At 39.9% G+C, this 24,669-nt stretch overlaps 2 protein-coding genes across 5 annotated transcripts in view; both read left to right on the top strand.

The window, feature by feature from the left end:
- dennd2b (DENN domain containing 2B) overlaps positions 1-4,402 on the top strand; it is a 47,701-nt gene extending 43,299 nt beyond the window's left edge. For all 3 annotated transcript variants that reach the window (XM_079339185.1, XM_079339186.1, XM_079339184.1), the window contains exons 16-20: positions 222-263; positions 777-888; positions 2,554-2,793; positions 3,059-3,145; positions 3,927-4,402. In XM_079339185.1, the coding sequence (XP_079195311.1) occupies positions 222-263; positions 777-888; positions 2,554-2,793; positions 3,059-3,145; positions 3,927-3,961 (516 nt within the window). In that variant the 3' untranslated portion in view covers positions 3,962-4,402. The remainder of the gene's footprint in view (positions 1-221; positions 264-776; positions 889-2,553; positions 2,794-3,058; positions 3,146-3,926) is intronic.
- Positions 4,403-5,736: 1,334 nt separating this feature from the next.
- trim66 (tripartite motif containing 66) lies at positions 5,737-23,417 on the top strand. 2 transcript variants are annotated; one of them, XM_079339183.1, is made up of 18 exons: positions 5,737-5,825; positions 8,499-8,723; positions 9,520-9,733; positions 11,882-12,011; positions 12,322-12,438; positions 12,618-12,732; positions 13,002-13,148; positions 13,908-14,025; positions 14,253-15,055; positions 17,429-17,635; positions 17,972-18,101; positions 18,194-18,275; positions 18,360-18,534; positions 20,362-21,146; positions 21,230-21,353; positions 21,465-21,539; positions 22,565-22,717; positions 22,831-23,417. In XM_079339183.1, the coding sequence occupies exons 2-18, from the start codon at positions 8,715-8,717 to the stop codon at positions 23,065-23,067; spliced, it is 3,621 nt and encodes a 1,206-aa protein (XP_079195309.1). In that variant the 5' UTR covers positions 5,737-5,825; positions 8,499-8,714; the 3' UTR covers positions 23,068-23,417. The 2 variants fall into 2 exon arrangements, with proteins under 2 accessions (XP_079195309.1, XP_079195308.1); XM_079339182.1 differs by having other exon boundaries at positions 18,354-18,534.
- Positions 23,418-24,669: the final 1,252 nt, after the last annotated feature.

Genomic DNA, 24,669 nt, shown 5'->3' with positions numbered 1-24,669 from the left:
AACACATGTCAGTCACAGTTAAGGAGGAAGTACCTGTTGCTGTGAACAACATCTGTTGCCTTTTAACATCACTTCTCCTGGATTTAATTGACTTCTCACTTTCTTTGTGTTATCAATCTTTATTTTGTGCAGGAGCTGTTTCAAAGATGTTGGTTTTGCAAAAACAAAAAACAAAAAAAAACTAGTTGATAGTAATGTGCTCTTTTTTTCCCTGTTTACAGGCTTTAATGGTTGACCTGGGAACTGACAGATTCATCCGACAGGTAAATGAATAATAAATAAACTGACCAGAAATTTAGACAATGGAAGGATCCTTGTTATGCGTTGGACCTTTGACGTATTTAAGCCCAGGCATTTGGTGCTCAATATAAATGTGTTTATATATAAAAGTATATAAAAGTGTTACAGCCATTGGAATGCTAAAACACAAAACATTATCATTTCTATAAAGTCAGCAAATTATCTTGTCAGCATTTGTTTGACATACAGCTAATTGAAGTTTTCTTCTAGCAGACATTAGCCACATTACTATTCATTGTAGACCAACTTTGCAAAAAATGTAGCATGTAATGTAATGAGTGCATTTTTCTTGCTTATGAACACAAGTTCATTTGCAGGATGCAGAATTTGTGTTTCCCTCTCTCAAAAGTGAGTCTTATATTAAACAAGGTTGTAAAATATTCCACTCTGCGTCTTAGTTTTAGCCTATAAACAAGAATTTTTCCATTTTTATTTCTGTTGATCATTTGTGACTGCAGTGTTTCTGTTGTTTACAGATGGACGACGAGGCCTCCCTGTTACCACGGAAACTTCAGGCAGCCCTTGAACAAGCTCTGGAGCAGAGGAATGACATCATCAATCAGGACTCTGACAGCGAGTCAGACGAAGGTGAATATGTGACGAATCATCTCAACCCAACAGAGACAGATTTTCCCTTGTCAATTAGAGTAAGAGTCTTGGTAACATGTTCAGTCCAAGGCTCAGTGAAACTCTTTAAGATGACGTCCTCTGTATAGACTACTCATCACAGTGAGTCATAAAACTTGTACCTAGGTCAGGTGAGATAATTGCTATTTTTCTCCCACATGATGTTTTTTATCTCCCATATGGTCTAGCGGTTAGGATTCCTGGTTTTCACCCAGGCGGCCCGGGTTCAACTCCCGGTATGGGAATAAGGATTTTGAGGTGTTTATTCCTGGTAAATTGTTAAATTAAAACGATATGTACTCATGTGTGTGTCTGAGTGTGTCAGAAATGATTCATCTCGAATAGAGCATACTACCCAGACTGTCTCAGATTTCCGCATTCTTCACCAAACTAAAACAGCTCATGGTCTGTAGTTTGACAACATCTGCTGCATGTCAATCACAACCGGTTCCTGATAATATACACACCGATGCAAGACATTTATGAAAAGCAACCAACATTTCGTTAGATTAAATGGACGTTGAAGTCGGACTTTAAGATAAGATAATCCTTTATTCATCTCACAAATGGAGAAATTTAATGTTACAGCAGCAAAGCAGGATAGCAGAAGAAAAATCACACAGTGCAAAATTAAATTAGATAAAAATGTATGGAAATATGCATCAAAATAGTTAAAAGAGCCAGTTACAGGGCTACAGTTGTTACAGTTGTTATAGTATGAACAACTGAACTTATAATACTCTGTGCAAAAATGCAGTCACCTTAAAGGACTGTCATATTTAGACACTGGGTCAGGCTTATGGCACCTAGTGTTACAAGTACCACAGTATACGATTACATAAATTGTAAAACACCAATAAAATGTACATGAAGATAAACATATCTAACAGCAGGGAGATTCACAGAAAACTATTTGTGAGTCAAGTCCCATATGGTCTAGCGGTTAGGATTCCTGGTTTTCACCCAGGCGGCCTGGGTTCGACTCCCGGTATGGGAACAAGAGTTTTGAAATGGATTGTCTCAATTGCACTGAAAATGAAATTCATAGATTGGTTAAACACTTCTCAAAATGCATTCCTTACTAAAATAGAAGCAGATCATGTAAGTTTTTTAGGAGGAGATCATAACTTATTTGAATAATGTGAAGAATAGAACTTGAAGAAATCCAAAACACAGAGACCTTTCCAACATCAGGGTGTCCCTGCATGCTTCTGTTGTTGGAATCATCATCATTAGTATTTACTTCAACTCAAATTATTATCCCTTCAGCTTCAGCTGTAGGACTCATCAAGTAAGGCTGCTCGCTGTGGCCTGTGTTTCCATCATTAAATACTTTGACACACTTTGACAACCTCAGTTTAAAAAAAAGGAAGTAATAAAAGTTAACCAAAACAACCACACAACTGTTATTTCTTTTTTGTGGTTATTTCGATGCACAAGGATTTGGAAATAGCTGTGGGTACATTTTATTACTGTTATGGCTGTGAGCGTTGAGCCAAACCATCTAATCTTCTTTAATCTTACTCTGACTGTCCTTTGCTCTATTTGTTTTATTTCTGTGTTATTATTATAAATACTAATGTAACTTATGTGAGTATTGAAGGATTTCCTCCTGTTTTTCTTTAGAGTATAACTCTTTGAACAGCCTGGTGTCAGAGGCCTTCATACGCTTCTTCCTGGAAACCATCGGCCACTACTCGCTGTTTATCACTCAGAATGAGCGGGGAGAGCGTGTCTTCCAAAGAGAGGCCTTCCGGAAATCTGTGGCTTCAAAAAGTATCCGTCGTTTCCTGGGTGTCTTTATGGAGTCACAGATGTTTGCAGGATTCATACAGGATCGGGAGCTGAGGAAGACCAGGGCTAAAGGTAAAAGAGTCAGTTGTTTCCAGGAATATTCTATGTTGTCTTTAAAAGTTTTGATGGGATGCCTGGAAACTTTTCTGTGTGGATTTTCATTTTTGAGTTAGAAGAAGGCACTGTAGTAACACTGATCTCTAGTGGCTAAAAGTTACCATTAGCATGCTTTCATGCCTGTTCTACTAGGCAGACAAAAGTAACTCCAGCTGTTTGGCTCATTAACAGGTATTTATTATTCCATCGTTTGTATCTCTGGTGCTTTGTATGTCAACAGGTTTGTTTGAGCAGAGGGTGGATCAGTATCTGGAGGAGCTGCCGGACACAGAACAGAGTGGAGTCAACAAGTTTCTCAAAGGCCTTGGTGAGTCCTGCTATGATAGACAAGGCTTGACTCAATGTCAAGGAGTAAAAAGAAATTGTTTAGTTTGGTTCTGAAAAAAGTGGTGGTGCAAATTTATAAGAAATACTGGGTGCTGATGACACAGCAGTTTGGTCACACCCCATGAACAGAAGCTATAGTCTTCCAAGTGTGCGTCCCGGGTTCAAGTCTAACTTGTGGCTCCTTTTCCCGCATGTCATTCCATTTTACTGTAAACTTTACTCTATGGTTATTTGTGTTACATGTCAGATGGAGCTATATAACAAAATTTACATCTGTCAGATGCTGCTCCTTATTCGCTTTGTTTAGATTTGAACTTATACTCCATAGCAGCAATTAACATAGTACCAATAGGTCTGTCAGTAGTTCATGAAAAGGTCAATTTGAATTGAAATGTGAATTACTGATAGTTTTGATTCTCCGATGCAGGAGCTCCCTTTGCAGAATGAAGTATGAGCAGCATTTTACTCAAGAAAATCATTTTAACGATTTTATTCAGGGGGGGGAGGGGGGTAGACAGGGGGGGAGGGGGTAGACATATGAAGTGTGGTTAAATCTACAAACACGTCTTTTGGAATCCTTTTTATTTTTGTCTTAAAAAGAACTTTTTGCACTAAATCAATGTCTTGAATTCTAATCAGAAGAGGGATCAAGAGCTAAATCTCTCTGAGTAAATCCATGTAGTCTATGTATGAATTTGACTTAAATTGAACTTCTGAGATGGTTTTTTTTACGTGACAAGATTTCTTCTATTTGTTTTCAGGAAGTAAAATGAAGTTCCTCCACAAAAAGAACTGAGTTGAAGTCCTGCAGTCCTACAGCAAACTGAAGACATGATGTCTCATTTCCACTTTATATTGATTCTAACTATTTTGTCATTTTTTTTTACCTTGTAAACATGTACATATTATTTCACTGTAAGCTGGCTGTGATACTCTTCAGTGTATGTTTATAGTGCCTTATGAGATATTAATAGCAGGGCGGTACACAGCGAGCGAGCCTCAGAGTAACCACTGATGTCCAGGTGTGACTGTGAAGAGAGTTATGTGAGTGTGTGTGAAGTGACGTGGGCATAGATGTACAGTTCATACGTTGTTTTATTGCATTATTTCACCCCAAAGTTGTCCTCTGATCCAGGAGTGTATTCAAAAACTGTACATGCATCAAGGTGATGGAGAGAATGATTGTAGCTCTTCTTGGAGTCTTTTGCAAACTTATTAAAAAAATGGTAGTTGATACTACAAATGCCTGAGTGTTAATTTTTAACAATTGTACATGTAAAAAGACATTTTTTGTTCTAAAATATGATATTCTGACATAGCTGAAATCACAAATTTCTTTCATTTATAAGTCACCATTTTTTTCTCACATATTAATGACAGCATCTCCCAAAGCTGTGCGTTAGGAAAAGCAGGCAGGATCCCAGACGGCACAGTTAGTCTAGCACCAGCTACCACATGCTGCTGGTAACCTTATTACGTCTGTACACATCACTCTGGTGCCTGTCATTGCCACGCTGTTATTAACTCTCTAAACTGAGAGGCTTACTGTGGAGTCAGGCCGCCATATTACTTCTCCTCTGCTGGTGTCTATTGTAGTAATTAACAGTGACATTTGATGTGAAATCACATGGTCTGGATTCGGCTTAACATATTGTTGTTATTATTGTAAAGGGAAGTGAAGTTTTAGGGTGGTAAAACTTTATTTTTATTTTTTTTAATATTTTGTATACACAGTAACTTTTCCTCTTCTACATCAATCGAATGGACGTTTATATCAAGAAAGCATTGAGCATTGATAGTTACACATAATATATAAACATACACAACACAGAACAACACACAACAATATAATCATTAACAGACTTTTTGGAGGTAAAACAATTTCACATGATGAAGATGAATGAGTCTTAGTGTGAGTACTGTTAGTGTAATTTCACTGATGCATTAATCGACCTGAAGTGTTTTTCCCCCAATACATTTATAACAACAACCTTTATTCAGGACTCTGTTTTAGTCATAGTAGTCGCCCCCCCCCCCCCCCCCCCCCCCGAGAAATGACCAAACAGCATAAAAATAATGACCTCAGCTAAAATAATGAAATGGTACTAACATATTAATAAAATAATAGCAGTCCAAATCAAGTTTAGTATTAATTTATTTGACCACAAATAATTTTCCTGATGTTTTTATTGTTAGAAAATATTTAAAAGCATCGTAACAGATTTTAAATTATTTTGCATTTAAACCTGGACTGACTCAGCTCAAACTTGTTTACATCTGGTCAGTGATCTGAAGCAGAATAGCATATAAGCAGAAAGAATTATAAAAACTAACAGCAGACATGAGCAGCATGGTATTTTTCTTAAACAAGAACATTTCCTCATTGTGGTTGTCTTATTTTTATTTATAATGTATAGGATTTTAATGCTTCCTCCCTCACCGGGTTACAATGTAACCATAACGCCATTATTTTCATCTCTCCAATAATAACTCTTCTCAAAGAGTGTCATGCTGAAGCTTTTTGAAACGTCAGATGTATTGCAAGAGGACGAATGTAAATCTCACGATTAACTGCGAGACTTGGTGTTTCCCCAATTTTTGGCCGGTCTGAAGAGCGACATCCGATGGAGGGATCGTCACTCGGAGATGCATGGGTCAAGGTAAAAGAAAAGACACTCTCTCTCGCTTTGGACACGCACACTGCAAACACACTTGACATGTTTTGACAGGCCGACAGAAGTTTATCTGCTCGAGTGACAGCCTCGTTTCCACTGGACTGAGAACAGCACTCTGACATCCTCACATGTTTACCTGACAGGATGCTGTGCATGAGCTGCGCACTTAACGAGCCGAATTAACATGTACACAGACACAGTTTCGAGACGCTGTGTGCACTGAAACTATCTGTTTGCGAAGACATTGTGCGGGCTGTGTTCTTGTTGTGTTGTGGATTGCACCATGATGCCATGTTAGGGGCGTAATCTCATGCGCACTTTGTAAAAAATAATATCACGCTCAGTGATGCGCCGGAGGTGAGGCTGCTAATGCAGAGGCAGGCTGAGGATGCGGGGGCAGATGCTGTGCAGTTTGACTGACATGCTCGCTGTTATTAAGGGGAGACGACGCGCTAATAAAGTGCCGTCAGACTGACACATTCATGAACAGATGGAACAGGTAGCCAAACGTGTAAGATGCCATAAGGAGAATCACTGGAAATCCCAAGTCCCACAGCTTTATACAGTACAGTGAGTAAATACACACAACTATGCTGGTTTACTCTACAGTTCTTCCATTACTTCAGTGTAACATCAATACAGGGATCTCTTGTTTTGCCTTGAATTCCAGTACAGAAGAAGAAACAGCATACCATTAAGTAGATGGCACAGCTACAACTTTGTAGAAGGGCAAAAACCCAGAAGAACTTAAGATGTCATGACAGAGAAAAAGTAGCCTATTAGCCAATAGCCAATTCCACTCTCATAGTATACTAACAACTCTATTACAATGGTGTTTCATGTCAATTATAGACTTAACACAGATATTAAAAGCGGACATACATCTCATAAATCCTTCCTACTCTTTATAATTTAAAAGTATGGCAGATATTATTGATGGCATTTTGGGTGATTAAAGAGGGCCAAAGGCAGAAGGTGATGAGCAACAAATATTGTTACTTCTATTTTTTTTTACAAAGTAAAGTTTATAAAGCAAAACTTTAAAGGTCACATATTTTGCAAAATACAAAATTTACCATGCTTGTCTACAAAAGAAAAATCCATCCACGTATTTTGCCTGCTCCACTTGTCACAAAATGTGTGCTCATACAGGCCGTTTGTAGATTTTCCCATCATGACATCACAAAGAGCTGTAACCCCTCCCCAAGGTGGGTGACACCCCCACAGATAATAATAATACTAATTTACACTTTATTAATCCCACGAGGGGAAATTCAGTTTTTACACTCTGTCTAACACACACATAGGCCGAGATACACACTCATGCACAAACAGGGTTCTAGTGACATGCATTAATGGAGATAGGTGTTTGTTCTGCTTTTTCACCAAACTAATTAGGCATATATGTATATCTGTATATGTATATGTATATATATATACACTATTATATTAGCAGGTTTCAAAACAACTAAGGATTGGTAGAAGATAATCCTGCCTTATAAGTTATATCATCTTTTCAGAGTTAATAGATGTTACACCGGAGGTGCTTTCAAGGGAGAGATCACGGCACAGGCTTCTATTACAGTCACATCTCTTGAGATGACATGTGTACGTAGTGCCAGCTCCACTTAGCAGGGCAAAGAAGCTGGTGGGAGGTTGCCATTTGAGAAGGAAAAAAAACACAGTGAAGGTGCAGAGAAGGCATGTGCACAGTTAGACTATTCTACAGAGCTGCATGAACTAAGAGGCAGGGTGTTCTCCGACTCACTAATTGTGTTTCAAATTGGGTCTTTAAGCGCACAATGGGGAATGGGATTGCTCTGAGCTCCCTGCTGAAGAACCCAAGAATGAGAAAGTTGTCAGATTTATAGGTCAAACTGCAGGGGTTGTTGTTAGGCAGGCTTGCTCACAGCTCCAGATGCGACTGTAGTCTCATGTTGGACTGTCTATGATTGTGTGTCTGTCTCTTCTAAGTTTTGCTTGCTGTCAATCGAATTTTCCCCCAGTTGTGCTGTATTCAACTTTTTTTTTCTTTGTTAAACTGTGTCTTTTGCAGACATTCTGTACTATATATAGTAATATTATCTTTATTGTGTTTGAATTTTGTTCGTCTTCAGTTTGCTTCTACTCTCTGTGTACATGATCCTTGACATGTGGAGGTAAAATCTTAATTGAATTCTCTGTGTTAGAGGGAATTGCATGAGTGAATCCTAGTCCCATCTGGAGCTTATCAGAGCCTGACCCGGTTTTGGTACACTATGTTAGCATGTAGCTCCGCAGGGACCTGTCCCCTCCTTGTGCTGACAAAGGGAAGAAGGCCACAGCTGGCCCACCTATCCCAGCCTGACATAGTCCGTCTTTACCTGAGTTTATTATCACCTACTTCTCCCTCAAATTGTGCCTGCTCCAAAGAACTAAAAGTTGCTTACAGTACGATTTGCCCATTGTAGGTCACTTGGTCTTCCTTCCTCCATTTTGGAAAGAGCTTCCGGGGATATTTTGCCCTACAAAGAAATAATTGTCTTATCTCCCTAATTCCCAATTATTATGCACAGGCTTATTTAAGAAAAAGGATTAGATTTTTTTCCTATTTTTTGGTGGCTGCAGCAGAGAGCAGGGAATGAAATTTGAATGTGACACTCCTCTCCTCCTCTGCAGTGACGCTCGGGTCCTACACATGGATGAACTGTGGGAGGAGAGAGAACAGTGAGGCTGTCATGTAAGCCGTCTCCTCTGGGGCCACCTCTCGGTGCGTGCTGCTTCCTGCCTCAGGTAGAAGCCTCAGTGTTTCTGCCGCTGAGGCGTCAGGCTGCTCGCTCTCCTCTCATCTCCCTCCTGCTGAGAAGGCAACGGTTCTGCTCTCAAAACACTGAAATGGAGAAGGTAAGGAGCTGGTTTTAGAAATGTTTTCTTGATTTTCACTTTTTTTTTTTCTTCTTTTTTTTGCTTCTGTTTTGACACACATTGAGATTAGAGGTTTGTTTGTCTCTGCACTGTTGATCCTGTGCTTGAACCCCTTCAGGGTATCATGGGCCTTTGTGTTTAGAGTTGGCATGCTTTCTATATTTGTGTTGCTCTGTTGTCATCCGAAAAAAATACATGCTGGATATTAGGAATAGCCCTGGCAATGCCTTTGGGCAAGTAATACAGTTTGAAAACTGGATTTGGTCTCGAGGTCATTTTCACTAGTGCTTAATAGGCAGACATGGTGAAGCACAGAGGACATATTTTTCCCGCTAGAATTAGTTAAGGTTTTAATCCAGTATTTAAAGGCTCTAAAATAGACATTTTTGCGATATTTTTAACAGACAGTTTTCATGCTCCTTTATTTGCTCATACCAGAAGCAAATATCAGATGTAAACAAAAGGGGCTCTGATAGTTTTTTGAAAGTAAAATTGCCCAAATCATTATTTTAACAGAAAGTACTTATTGTATTTTTGTTGTTAACGTCCTTAAAATGTTAAAATAATTGAAAAAAAATGCATTCTGTGTTAAATATTGTTTCTATTTACAAGTTTATTGTCACAAGAACAATGAACTATCTTCTAATGTGTGATTAAACCCAGGGACTAGCAGCAATACAATGTTTCAGGAATATAATTTTTATCACACGTATGTGTGAGAGAGTGTTTATTGTGCATATGTAGCGATAAGGTGTTCTTTGTGAATCTTTTCTAGAGCTGCTCTGAGTGCTCAGAGCCAACACTCGCACAGAGCCTGTGTACACTCTGCAACAAGTGGTTGTGTTACCAGTGCACAGATGTGCATCAGCATCAGAAAGCTTCCACCACCTCCCAGTACACGGAGCTGCATCAACAACAGAGGCCCAGTGCCCCCCAGTGTCCCGACCTGCATCAGAGAGGCTCCAGCTCCCTGCCTCCCACTGGACAAGGCAAGATACTAACACATTTCAAGACTGTTTTTCAAGATGTTGCATCCAGATGTAAACCAGTGAAACAGATTATAAATACATAATTTGACTCGCTCTGTCGCCTGCAGGCCTTTTTTTAAACTTTGTTTTCACTCTGCTAGTGTTTGCTTGTCATTATCATGAAGAATGAAGAATAATTCATGGTAAGGACAGCGGTTGATAATAGTTCCTGGAGATCCCCGTGTTTTATTAAACCTCTCATTAACACGTGTCCCAGATTCTTAAGCGCTCCTATGATATCATTATTGCTAATATTAGCGTGTTGCTATTTAAAGACCCTCAAGTATGCCTGGCAGCTTTGTTGCCAGCTGCCTTTGCAGGTGTGCATTACAGAAGCTGTCAAATCATAACTGGCACATCATAAACGCATTCACTCTGATGGTGCAGTGCTGTTGTTTGCCTTGTATACATGTGAGAAAATTTGTGAGTGTGCTGACAGACAGGATGTGGTCAGTGAATGCACAGCAGGTGATGCTCAGCTCTTTACCACAGAGATCTGAGATGATCTGCAAGCAGGAGGAGGGTTGGCTGAGGTAAGCCGGCCAGCAGAGAGCAGCAGGGCTGCGTTCATTAGCCTTATCCTGCTATTGTTAGTTAGATGTACTGTGGGCCAACTGTTTCTACTGTGACCTATTTATAAATGTGTGAAGGATATTTTAGAGTGTGCATCAAAGACCATTTGGGCAGGACTGTAAAAAATGTTCACTTGCATCTTTTGTCACTTAACCCACTTCAACTCAGTCTCCCTGCAACCTCAACCATGAACCTATTTCCCACTATTTTATTATTGTTCAGTGTAGATAGGCCAGTATTAAGACAACACGTCAGTATAACTCACCACAGATTAATTTAACCGTCCTTTTGTAACACTCTTTCAAAGCACACTTTAAAACAGAGCATGATTCTACCATCAAAACAAAGTTTCACACTTTGATCTGGTTAAAATGTACAGCAGAACGTAAAAGGACTGCCCTTGTGTTTTAAACAGCATCACTCTAACCTTACACTAAAGACAGTAGACTTTATGCCAGAAATTAATTGCATTACTGTCGTCATAAAAATCCACACTTTATTCCAATAACAAATGACATCAAATGTTGTGGGTGTTGAAATAAAATGTTTTGAATTCCTTAACATTATAGAAAGTCTCACTGCTTATAAATAAATAAAGTAACTGGGATCACTATTATGTCTGTGAAGTTAACATAAGCAAAGCAGTTAACTCAGAAGCAGTTCATTTTGACTATAACAACAGTTGGTGCTGTCCAGAGGTACAACATCAGACACCTGCATCTTCTACCTGTTCTAACTTCTCACACATCTCTTACAAAAAACTAAGTGTGAAAATGTGTTATAGTTTTACAGGGGGTTATTTAATGGACTACAGCCAAAAACTACTTTATAAAACAGGAACTTTAGAAGTGCATTTAAAGTTAACACATAGTGATTACTTGATCATGGCTAACTTTAGATCAACCTCGAGGAAACAAACTCCTCAGGGGATACTGATAGAGTCCTTTAAATACTTTATTTCACTTCATTAGTTTTATTCCAATCTGTCAAACTACAGGCTCATTTTTAAACGATGCAAGTTTGGGTATGATATTTGAGTGTAGAGGTGACCACTATGTGTGATGCTTTATGCCTCTCAGACCTCTGCTGGAGACAAGTTCTAACTTTAATCACATTTTAATTAGTTTCTCTATTGGTTCGGTGCCTTGCCAAGGTGCCCTTGAGCAAGGCACAGAACCCCAAAGCTGTTCTGGAGTGGTCGCTGTGGGCAGCCCCCTCACTCTGAGACCTCTCCATTAATGCATGTCACTAGGATCCTGTTTGTGGTTGAGTGTGTATTTCGGCCTGTGTGTGTTCATGTCCATTAAACAGAGTGTAAACCAAATTTACCCTTGTGGCATTTATAAAGTATAAATTATTATTATTATTATCATTTGATAACTGTTTAGTCATTAAAAGTTTCTGATAACAAGTAAGTGTTAGTGTTTGTTCTCACCAAAACTTCTGACTGCATGAACACCCTGATGGCCTTCCTCTGCTTTTGCAAATTTTGCTGATGCTCCATGCCCTCTCCTCTCCCTCCGTCTGTCTTCTTAGGCCCTGGGTCATATCCTTGTTCCCTCCTCATGTGCCATTCTCACAGACAGGAGCCCTTGGAGCTGTTTTGTGAGTCATGTGACCTTCTGTGCTGTAGCAGCTGTCACCTGTCCTCCCACAAAACCCACAGGTCAGTGTCAGACACACAGCACAAGGACACTGCAGACGAGGGCCAACTGCAGGTTAAAAACTTCCATGAGCATCGACTCTCTTTAACTGCCTTGTCACTTCTATCATTGTGTATTTGCATACGCTATCCTTGGCCCGCCTAATACCAATTAAGTATTCATACGTTTTTGTTTTTCTGTGATGTTTCAGCACAGTAGCTGCCTCTAAGGTCACCTGCATAATGTCTCTTCCCCGGGGAAATTCTTCCTGTCCAGTGAATAAATTAGTCAACTTTATATCTGGTAGATGATCTGATCTCTCGTATTGTTCAGGGTGGTGCAAATTGCGAAGGCCCTACAGGATCAGCAGTGGCTGTTTGAGAGCTTGATGGAGCAGGTGGAGGAAAGGCGGTCCGCAGTGGAGAACAATGCCAAACAGATAGAGGACAGGTTGGTTGAAACTCACAAAGAAGCAAAATCAAAGTCCCAAGCCAGTGCAACTTCGTTAATAATTTAAGATGGAGAAATATAGCAAGCTAATGCATAAATTAATGTCTGCTTTCTTCTTCTACATTTGGGATTTTTCTGCCGGGACTGATGCATTTATTTTCTCCTCTCTGTCTCGGTAGACTTCACGGAGTAAAGATTGCACACAGGAAGGCAGAGAACCAGATTAAAATGGCAAAAATGATTATGATGAACGAGCTTAACAAACGAGCTACCCTATTAATAGAGCAACTGGAGGTAATTACTTTCTCTCCTTTTTCTTTCCTTTTTATCCTTGAGCCAGCTGTGAATCTACATTCAAAGAATCAGTAACCGCCATGATGTAATCAGTTCTGATAGCAAGCAAATGAGAACCAATAATAATCTGTCAAAGCTGCTTAAGATAAAATCTACAGTACTAGATCTGTCAAAAAAAATGAGCCACTGATTTAACCCACAGTCCAGCTATGGGGCTCTGTGTTCTCAAAGTTACATATTACTGGATGCTTTTTTTTGTGTCTTTACAGAAAATCTCAGAGGACTTTCAGCAGCGTCTGGAGGACCAGCTGCAGGGGGCAATCGAGACGTGTGGCCAGATGGACCATGTTCAGAAGTTCATCACCTGGGCTAAGACCCACCACTGCAGAGGCCCGGTGCTCTTCAGCAGGGCTCTGGTATGTCTCATGGTTAACACAGTCCAATGAGGAGTACGCTAAACATTATGTTTGATCCCCCTCAATTTTTTTTTTTTATTTCTAAAAGGTGAAATTCACTGGTTACAAGAGTCACCAGTCACAGTGGTGCAATGTTTAATTAAATTAAAATTCAGCTATGGCTTTTGTCTTGTTGAGAACTGGGGATTTTCATCTTGAGGGGAAAAAAGACCCATGAAAGGGAGCAGAAGTCACAATATCTCAGTGAACTAATGAAATAGCTGAATAAAATGGTGACTTGTTGTGAGAAATTGTGAGAATGGACTAATCGTGGGCTGATCTATTGAAATACATTTTATGTTCTTGCCTTGATGTGATACATGTCTACGTCAAACCTCGGGAGTGCAGACATTTGTATTGATCACAAAAAGAAGGAGGTTGGTTAAAGCGTTAGCTGTTTGGAGATATTTCACTTGTTTTGCTCTTACAACCAAGATGGCTTCCTGCAATACCTTCAGAGTTCTTACATTCAATTTTGCAATGGAAGGAAAGAAAGTCAGGCCTGATGTTGCCTTAAGAAAGAGTGATTCCAGTCTTTATAAAAATCGTCTGGCAGACAGCTTTATTACTTAAACTGATAACAGCGTGGTTCTCTGTATTGGACCAGAACCAAATCCCAGAAATTAGATCACGAAAAACTAGGGGCCCCTACAGCATCAACATGGTTGTTTGCAAAATCTTGTTATCCTTATCTCAAGAAGGTATCCTCTTGTTTTTCAGATTTCACTTCAGATGCAACAACTGGTTGAGCCGTCACTCCACTCAGACTCTTGGAGTCCTGTAAAGATTAAATTCAACTGGGATGCCAGTTACTGGACCAAGCAGATTTCCTCTCTTGGTAAAATGCATTTAAATTAACCATGATAGTAATATGACAATTTCTGCGTCAAACTAAATTTCCATTGTTAATTAGCCTCCATGATTCAAAGAGATTCTTCAGGTCATTATTTACTGTTAATGACTATTATTTTATGTGTTTTACTACTGTCTGTTTTTGTTATGTTATTTATTCACTTTAAAGGAGATACAGCTTCACTTACAAGTCATTTCTCTGTTGCTCTTCAGGCCAGCTAAATGTTGAAGGGGGAAACTGCACATATCCTCAGGGCTTGACCTGCTCCAGTATCCTGAGGCCTCAGCCGCTCACCTGCATGGCTCTGCCGTCTGTGTGTCACAGAGGACGCGAGCCGGGCTGTGGGTACAAGGCTTGCTGTGAGCCCCAGATGTGTTGCCTACACAGCATTCCTTCTCAGCCAGATCTATCCAGTCTGGACAAAAACCAGCTGGACACCACACTTTATAACACCAGTTATGTACAACCTGCTGTCATCTCCTCCCTGCACCAGAACCAGCAGCTCCAGAGGTGCTGGGACCCTGACAGCTCCACGCAATGTCCTCCACCTTCATCTCCTGTCCCATTCATGGGAAATATCCAGTTAAACTGCAGTCGAGGCTCTGCATCCCAGCCTCAAGCTGCTGCCAATCAAACCCAGTCTCAAAAGTCTTATCGCTATCACCATCGCCACAAAGACATTCCTCTGGACAGCCAAAGTCAGATTGCAGACCACAGCAGGCCAGGCCAGTGCCAGAGGAAGCTGTCTTCCAGCTCTGTTCTGCAGCAGGATATCGGCCACACAGCTGTGGACAGAGACGTGATGACTGAAGACAACTGGGAGAACAGGTGCAGAGTGGAGGAGTCACATGGGGAAGCTGGGGTTGAAAGCAGAGAGCTGCTGGATGATGATGAAGACAGGGGGGAGCCGAGTCCTATAAGACATCAGCTCCATGTCCCTCCTGCAGCAGAGCTGAGAAGAGAGGAGAAGAGGAACAGACCAGCACTGATGCTCAGAGACCACAGAGACGGAAGGGTGAGACAGTTAAAGGATCACTCTGATTAGATTTTAAGTATTCTGTGGCAAAGATAGATTTGCACAGCACTACCAGGAAACCTCACTTTGACGTGATTAATAAATAATAAGTGAAACTGGAAAGCACGCCTGTCGAAAAACTATTCAAAGTTTGTTGTTCACCTTAAAGTGGACAGTTAATATCACCACAGTGTCCTCTCAGGAGCTGCTGTGGAGCTTTCCTTTGTAACAGATATGTGAAGCTCATCTGACCTGAACAAACTTTTTTTATTTAAAATGGGCAAAGAAAAAATAGGACCTAAAAATATAAGTAAGTAATAGAAAAGTTGAATATAAATTTGTTTCACTTCATGCCTATGTTGGTTTTATGCAAAAGTCCAGCCTAATTTAAGGATATTTACAATAAACTTCTGAACTAAGATTTCACACATTTAACTTGTATTTATTAAATATTTTATTGAACAAATAGTCATCACAAATAAAGAAGTTAGCCTGTAAAACGTTTTAGATGACCCTTGTCATTTACAGCGATATGTATTCCCAGTATTTAAGAGATAATTCAGTAAAAAGCTATAATAAAATTACATTTTCTGGTGAGTCTTAGATATATAGATGTATCTTCTAATAGTGGAAGTAAAGCAACAGTCAAAGCTGAGAATGAAAACGTTGGTTGTTTTTGCTACTGGGAGACCAAAGTGTATGTAGTGTGAAAGTTGTGCACCACAGTCTTCGGTTCACCTTTTCACACGTGGTCCTGCTGAGTTTCTGTATCATCTCACTAATTTGAACTCCACTCCTTACTCATGACATGGTTAACCACATAACGCTGTTTGTATTTGCCGCTTCAAAACCTCAATGCATTGGTCAGTGTCATGTCTATTTCCTGTAAAACACAGGTGTTCTAAACCATAGCTCAGACAATGAGAGCAACAAAACCTAATTCTAAAGTTGTTGACTTCAGTGTCACTTGTGGTGAAAAAAAGTAAGCGGAAATGTTCACATACGTTGAGTTTCTACTGTTTATTTCTAAAATGTTGGAGTCAAATTAAAGGCAGTACTTAGTTTTAATAATTCTCTGAACAGCTAAAAATAAAGGATCACTTTATTTAAATGCCAGGTTGATCACTTCCCACATTTGACAGCTCGCCTTAAAAAACAGATGGTGCAACACAAATGTGCTTTTATGAAGAAATTATTACGGGAAAACAAAGTGCTGCTCTGACAATTAAAGCTCTGAGCTGTTCATAGAAACGCATCCCGAAACCAGGAGGGCACTGTTCTTCATTATCACGCTTGATGCCAGAGGTTTGAGCAACCACATAATCACCTCTCTAAAATGTCTCTGCGTGTGCGCTCATACGCACAAAGATGTATTATATTTGCATTTTCAAGTCACAGTATCTGAAAACGACATAAAACCACCTGGGTGCAGTCGTTTATGTACTTAACCTGTCATTAATGAGTCACTGAGGGAATAGAGGAAGCTGCCAGTTTGACTTCAGTTCTGGTTCTTACTTTGAGATAAATTCCTACACCCCCATCCTCTCCATCGTTCCAGAGAGAAGGATTATAGTCAGTTTTTTTTTCTCCACAGTCTGAATCCTATGTACCTCTCCCAGGGGGCATGGATCAGGTAAGTGTTTTAATTGCATGAGACTTAGGAGCACAAGCTCTGTTTGGCCTCAATATGGACGATGGTGCACTGAAAAAGAAAAGTGAAACATGTTAAATGGATCAGTCCCCAAAAAAATTGTGCTAATTTCCCTCCTGCTGATATGTGAATACAGCTCAAGTTTGTTACAGAACTACTGTATCTAAAAAATTGCATCACTTTAATTGTAATATAGGCATGGGGGGGGGTCTAATCCAGTCATTCCCAGTTTAAAGAAAGGTCTAATCAACACTTTATCCAGTTTATCCTGATATAGTTTCATCAACAGAAAAATTCTACATAAGTGCAAAAAGTAAAACTACTATTGAAAAACAGTCTTTTTTACATTTGTATTATAAGTGAGATTTTGCAGCCCACCTGCAGTAACATCCACACCCGAGCTGGTTTAATCAAAGGGCCCTCATTGCATGCATGATAGAGAATTTACATAGGATATAACATGTTGTAACTGAGCCTTTTATCTGCTACACAATAACCGGGACATATGCAGCTGTGTGGACCATTCTCTGTGTTTGTAAGGACTGAATCATTTTGAATTAATAGGCTCTGAATGATGTTTTTGTTTAGTACCGTGCCTGTATCCCAAGGACTTTTCCACCCACACGTCCCACTTTCTGTTGTTAATAACATTAACAGCATTGTCTGTTAATGTGATGCAGCTACAAATCATGTTTAGTTTTGTATATGTGTGCTACCAACAGAGATCCACATCCCTGGAGGTGTCAGTGACAGCCCACGAGTGTGTATCTGATGTGCCGAGCAGCAGACTCAGCCCGAGTTTGGTGTGCACAAGAAGGAAGAGACGCTCCCAGAGCATCCCGGCAGAACTGGCAGCCCCATCCAGCAGTCCTTACTCTGACAGGCCCACAGGAAGCAGTCACAGCACAGATGCAGGAGCTGCAAGTAAGGTAAGACTGCGTCTTCTGAATATGATCACACATGACAAGGAGTGAAGCTCAGCTGTCAGATGGAATAGAGGTGATCACTATTGCAAATTTGCAATACTATTTTGTTCTGACTGTCACTGTTCCTCTGAAACACAACTATAGCACTTCCACTTTGATGGTTCCAACAGCAAATTATTTTAGCTGTCCTTCATCTGCCGCGTAGTTACTTAGTTGTTTGTCTGAATGAAAACAAAGTTCTGCGACTGCTAAAAAATAGTGAAAAATGTATTTTCAAAGTCATGTCTTGTGTTCAGATTTCTTCACACCAATCTCGTATACATTTGTGTTTATTCCCAGTACACCAGCGTGGACCCCAGACAGAGGAGGTCTTCAGATGGGGTGCTTTGTGTTGTCAAAGAATCTTCCTCTGAGATGCATCCCAACAGGCGTCACAGGTCTCCTCTACTGTCCTATAAGACAGAACCAGGTGCTGGATTTTACTACCTAATCCTAAACCTAATGACTATTTCTGTTATCAAAGGTTATTAACATATGCTCACTTCAATTCTGTTTTTTTAGAACCATTTTTCAGTTATGTAAATGAAGAGGTCAATTATGAGGCAAAGGAGAAATGCAGGGTGTCAAGAATCAGCAACAATAGGTGCGTAAAAGCTGTCTTAAAAAAATCTGTCCATGCAGAAATCATGAAAGTAAATATATCTAATCTTCCCCTTTGAAGTAACAGAGAGAAGGACACAGGAAGGTCAAAAGTCCCAGTGGTTTGCTTAGAGCGTCTCAAAATTCTTGTGTCTCAACTCCCCCCTCATGGACGACGACAGAGTGACCCATTGCCAGCCAGCGGGACTGGGAAGAGTGAAAGTCTCTCGAAGGAGCGAACCTGGCATGATGCAGCAGCAGAGGTATTAAAACATCAGAGCAGTTATATGTAAATGGATTATCAATGGAAGTATTATACTATTAAACTGCTGAAAATATTTTTATTTTAGGTGTATGGGCAGATCGGTCAAAAAAGATATAGGCACCTGGGAAGGCTCACCATTTTTATTGCAGAGTAGAATTCTCCAGGATTCAATGTTGGCTCTGAGGTTCTCTATTGATTCTGTTGATGAGCTTAAGAAACACTCTTTCACTACCTTTAAAAGCAGTTTTTACAGGAAGTCTTCAATAAATTGATCCTCTAAAGTCTTGTATACACACTTATTACAATCTATGGTGGAGCCTGAAATACTCCCAAAAGAGTTCATGTAATCTAGCAGGACCAGAATACAGGGTAAGACAGACAAGGAGGTCATGAGCATACAGGGTCACAACAATCTCAATATTGCCTAAACGGATACCTTTGATGTCAGGCTCCAATACTCTGTTAAATGGCAATGCAGGCAATGGTTCCCCCTGGTGAATGTCACATTGCAAAGAGAATGGATTGGATTCATCCCCATTAGTAAGAATAGAGCATTTTGATTTGGTATATAGTATTTGAATCCATTCAATTAATTTGTAACTAGAGCCATTTCCTGAGTGCTACAATTAAGTAGTGCGACTCAATCATGTCAAACGCTTTAGGGCAGCCAGAGATGGAATAGTGGCTCTATGTTCTTTGCAATAGGTGGCATATAAACAGAGAATTATCTGCACATTACTGAAAGAGTTTCTGCCCAGGACGAATCTTGTCTTATCTGGGTGGATGATATTTGTTATGATTTTTGACCATGAAACTGTTCATCAGTATATGGCCTAAGTCATTACCAAACGATCAAAACGAACACCTGACCAAAAAAGCTGGATCATCCTTGTTCCGGCAATAAATATTTATCAGTGAAACAGAAAGTGAATGGATATGATCAGTGACTGTAAACTTATGAGCCCAAAACGTAGTAACTTTTCACCAAAATGTAGCAAGTTGTTACATTATTATGAAAAAAATATTTAGCCTGCCCCATAATGTAATAACTGACCCAAAATGTAAGAACTTGTTTCTTGTGGAAAAAAAATGTTACCCTCCTTTTTATTGGGTGACCCTGACCAGGAACAATCTACAAGAAACAGAACCCATTTTGTGATTAAACTAAAAGAAAAGAGAGCTCAACTTAATAATAAACTTGAGCCAGCAACAAATAACAAAATAAGTAACTTGTAACAAACGTGGACAAAGGTCCTATCCTCATATGAAGCAAAGGAACCCGTCTCAGAACATGGGACCACCATTCAAAAAAGTGGAGAAAAGACTTCTCACTTACAGTCCCTTGTTGGCTTAAACACAATGCAGACCAGGATGAACATCCGCTGTTGGTTAGCCAGGGAGAAACAGACGATGGAAATCTCACAGCAAAGATAGATAGTCTTTAAGTCAGTTAAGTGGTCTTTATGTTTAAATTAAGGTGTACCATGAGGAACCAAGGGAAAATGTCATCTATATTGCACAAGAGCCACAAGAGCCCATGTAACTTTTTAAACTTGGTTTTATGCCTTTCATATTTCCATGGAAGTGAAAACACTATACAATTGCAAAACATCCAAAACTTTACTGTAACTGTATACAGGGTCTACAGTAGGTGCATGTTTTGTGTGGTTTCGGAATGATGTTTACTCCCAAAGAGCCCGTAATGATGCTAATGTTTTAATTCTTTCATTTTATCACTAGAGACGTGTAACTAGAGAGTTTCATTTCATGAATGTAACATTTTCTTATTTTCTGTCACTTTTCTTTTTCTTCTGGTCATCATCAGTTCAGCACACTCAAGACTGCCAGAGAGTTTGACAGCAGGGGGTCAATTGGAGCTCATAAAGCACTCACACTGCCATCCACCATCCCCAAATATGTGCCACAGAGTAACTCCACTCTGGATCTTGACTCTGATTCAGATCCCAGATCAGTCTCAGAGGATGCAGTGTTTTCTTGGGATGATCCAGGACAGCAGCAAGAGTCTGATCTATCCCCAGAATCTGACCCAAATGCAGAGTCTTCCTCTGAAGCTGAGGAGAAATCTGTTGCTGCAGGAGAGATGGGGCTCTGTGGTGAAACCAGAGATTCAGAGCCCAGTTTAGAATATGAGGAAGACCCCGTATCAGAGGATGGTCAAGGACTGGATGCTGTTGAAGAATCTGGCGACGGAGGAACAGAGTCAGACGTCCAGCCTGACGATGATTCCAGGTTTCAGGCAGAAACCGACTCTGACGTAGCATCCATTCAGCCTCTTGACTCCCATGGCTCTGTGGAGTCTGATCTTGACTTAGACTCTGACAATGAACTGACCACAGATGACCCGCAGCCACTCCGCTCTGACCTGGAAGAGGACTCTCACATTGGTCCTAGTCAGAGGACGCTTCTGATTGCAAACCCCGCTGCCCAAAGAGGCACAGAGGACGATCAGCCTGACCAGGACGGTGCCGAGATGGAGAGTGAGGACTTCTGTGCTGTTTGTCTGATTGGAGGAGAACTTCTGTGTTGCGATCGCTGTCCTAAAGTCTTCCATCTGTCCTGTCACATCCCGTCACTGCTGAGTTTCCCCTCGTATGTTTCTTATACTTTATACAGTACATTCAACATAACCCTACTATCGTTCCTAACTTGATGTTGTTTCTCACCTGGCTCAGAGGCGACTGGGTGTGTAGCCTGTGCAGAGACGTTGTGCAGCCAGAGGTGGAGTACGACTGCGAGAACGGGAGAACATCTGGAGAACACACATCAGCACTTGGACTCACTGAATATGACCAGAGAGTAGGAACTTTAAGAATCTGCACAGTGATAATGATGATTGTTTTCTGGTTTTGACTGATTGCTATGACTGTCTCGAACAATTATCTTTCATTTTTATTCATCTGTTTGTAGAAATGTGAGCGGCTGACTCTTCTGATCCTCAGTAACATCCTGAGTGCTCCCTTCCATGAGCCTGTCAGTCCACTTGTAAGTTTCTGAGTTTCACCATGTTTCCGGTGTAATGTATAAGATTGATGCCATATAAGTCGAGGTTTCTGGGCCTAAACAAATGTTCACCTGGTGGAAGTTATTCTAAAAATAATGAACGCATCCTTTTTCATTCAGCAATTCTTTAGATTAATTTATGTTTTATTCAAAAACGGAAAATGTACTTTCATTCACTTCAAACGGATGCATTTTGAATGTGGGTCAGCTAAAAAGCAACATTTCACTGGCAGTCCAAATAAAGATTTAAGCAGGAACACAGTTGCACCGCAGCCCAAAACAGCAGATTTGAACAAAAGCTAATCATAGTTTAGAGTTGTGAGGTGGCCCCAGGAGTGGTCAATCACATCAAGGCTGGCCAAGGCCGATCCCTGGATCTGCATCTGCCTACAATAATTACACAACCCAAAAGTTTGAACATCCATAAAAACAATGTACCAAATGAAAAAATGTCAAATGAGCATTTCGAATACAGCTTTCATAATCTTGCTGTCTGTCTGTTATCTTCCAATACTGCTACACTACAGCACTTCTTGATGATTTGGATCAGTATTGTATCTTTACACTATCGGCTGGATTGCTCCTGCATCCTCATTACTGTGCATGAAACACAGACAAAGAAGGATGACTTATCTAAAATATTGCACTGTAGTGCTGTACTTCATGGAGAACCTTTACTATTGGTACCTAAAGTTACCCCTCTAAGTCCGTTTTAGTTTAGCTACACTATCTCGGTCTCTACAGTTCGAATGGTTGAATATCTAGATAGATGGATAGATACTTTATTCATACCGAGGGAAATTCAAAATGTATCTAAGGATTGTAATAAATAAACACAAATGTGTTGCATACTGTAATAATCAAAGTGATACATATTGTAATCAATGAAGCGTTTCACATGCAAAGAGAGTTATGAGGATTTTACACTGTGGATAAAATCAGGGAAGTAAGAGTCAAAGTTAGTTATGTCTAAATGTCCCCTGGTTGATTATATCTTTGTCATGCAGGCTCGTCATTACTACCAGATCATTAAGAGGCCCATGGACCTGTCGGTGATCAGGGCCAAACTCAACAAGAACCACAACCAGCATTATAAGTCAGCAGAGCAGTTTGTTGCTGATGTCTGTCTCATGTTCCATAATTGTGCAAAGTTTAATTATGTAAGTACGTCATATGTTGTAATGCATGTTTTTAACATAACATTTACAGAGGTCAGCAGTTAACTCAATGTGACCGTTCTAAGTGTAAAAAGTCTTTCTCCCTCTTACCTCAGCCTGACTCTGAGGTGGCCCAAGCAGGCCGCAGTCTTGAGTCGTTTTTCACCTCCAAGCTGAAGGAAGTTTTCCCTGAAAGAGCTTTCCCCGGGGCTGAAGCGGACTCTGACAGTGATGAGTACGATGAGGCCTACAGGACCGCTGAGGGCAGTTTCCCATGGCCAGAGAGGAGGGAGCAGTGCCATAGGAAGAGGAAGAGGAGACACTCTCTCAAGTCAAGGAGAAATAACTTCTAATCAGAGGTGAAGGGAGTTCAAAACCATGATCACAATTATGCTGTATTTGTGTGTAATTATGCTGTTTTCTGTTTAGCAACCTGCGGGGTTGCAGCAGTGTTCACATTCTGTAATCTGATAGAAGCTCTAATTTGTGGTTTGTAGTAATATCACAGCGCTGCCATCCGATGGCAGCTAAACATATTGAAAGCATCGTTAAAATGTCTGACATGTTGGAGCACTTATTATACCTGCTGACTGTAGCTTAGCAGAGGAGCATAGAGTGTAAAATAAGAATGAAAAAAGGTTCAGTCACATACTTAAGGATCTACTGTTCACGCAGAGCCATATCCCTTTGATAATAAAAAGAATCAACCGGTTTGGTTACCCCTGCGTTCTTAAAGGTGGAGCAGCAATTCTGTATGCATCACATCGTATTTTAAACTCTCCTGATGCACTGGACATTAGTTATTGTATTTACATTCAGGACTTGTTTAGCTACATTCCTGGCTTTAGAGGATGCTGTAGTTGTTTATTCATTTCACTTTTCATCTTTATCAAGTGGACAATTTTAAGTGATTAATGTAGCTTTGATATACACAGCACTTTTACAATGGTAAATACTTGATTTGCCATGTTTGTTAACCTGTATCCATTTATTTTACTATAGTTGGCTTTTTAGTTCTGAAATGATTGCAGGCAATTATCATAAGATTGATTCTTGATATGATTATGTATCTAGGTAGTTTTTCTTTTCTGGAAAAGCATTAGCAAATCCTATAAACCTTGCTTTATTGGATGAATGGTACAGAATCGAAATGGTTGAGGGAAATGAGACTAGTGTGAGAGCTTAAAGAAGCCTATTTTCATTTTTGTTAAGTTAAATTAAATGTCCAGAACAACCATGGAGGATTTTCTCCTCTTTAAATTAAGATTGTGCATACATGCTGAAACTGAGAGCAATGCACTGATATTATCCAGTATTGATGAATAGACGTATAAAGCGAAACTGAAATATGTCATTTTATAACAGCCACTGTTGTAGAGCATAGCAGCGTGTATTATCGTCTGAACTTGCTTCCAGCAGCCTAAGGTAGATTAACTTAACATTTAGATTAAGTCCTGCACACAATGATTGTCGGTGCACTCCTTGATCATTGTCAAGAGTAGTGAATATACAACATATGTAATCTTACTTTCTTTAAATGACATAGATATCACAATGTTTCCTCTTGTATGAGGGAAAAGGTTTAGTTGCTGTCACTGTTTTTGGCAGCAGTCTGCAGTTCTTTTTTTTTTCTTTTTTTTTAATTTTTACTATAACAATGATAAATGCACATATACTGTATGAACATCAATAAAATGCATTCAAGATAAAATACATTCTTGCAATTTTATTTCTTTTTGCACATTTGTTACGCAAGTATATAACAAATACCACTAGTAGTAAGTAGTAAGTAAATTTATTTATATAGCACTTTTCGCAGGCAGGGGCCACAAAGTGCTTTACAAACAGGGTTAAAACATCACAAGCAATATACAGACAACACAAAGATCATAGAATGGATGAATGGATGATGTGTGCTACTTCACAAATTAAGGTTCAAAGACAGGTGCTCTTTG

The sequence above is a fragment of the Symphodus melops genome, assembly GCF_947650265.1.
Source record: "Symphodus melops genome assembly, chromosome: 3".
Lineage (NCBI taxonomy): Eukaryota > Metazoa > Chordata > Actinopteri > Labriformes > Labridae > Symphodus > Symphodus melops.
Note: the sequence above shows the minus strand (reverse complement) of the source record. Positions and strands in the feature narration are given on the sequence as shown.

Bases quoted from the DNA above. Each gene is read 5' to 3' on its own strand.
- trim66 (XM_079339182.1), top strand. The intron at 9,734-11,881 runs GCAAGATACTAA...CTGTCTTCTTAG, and splicing joins CCTGCCTCCCACTGGACAAG to GCCCTGGGTCATATCCTTGT. The intron at 12,733-13,001 runs GTAATTACTTTC...GTGTCTTTACAG, and splicing joins TATTAATAGAGCAACTGGAG to AAAATCTCAGAGGACTTTCA.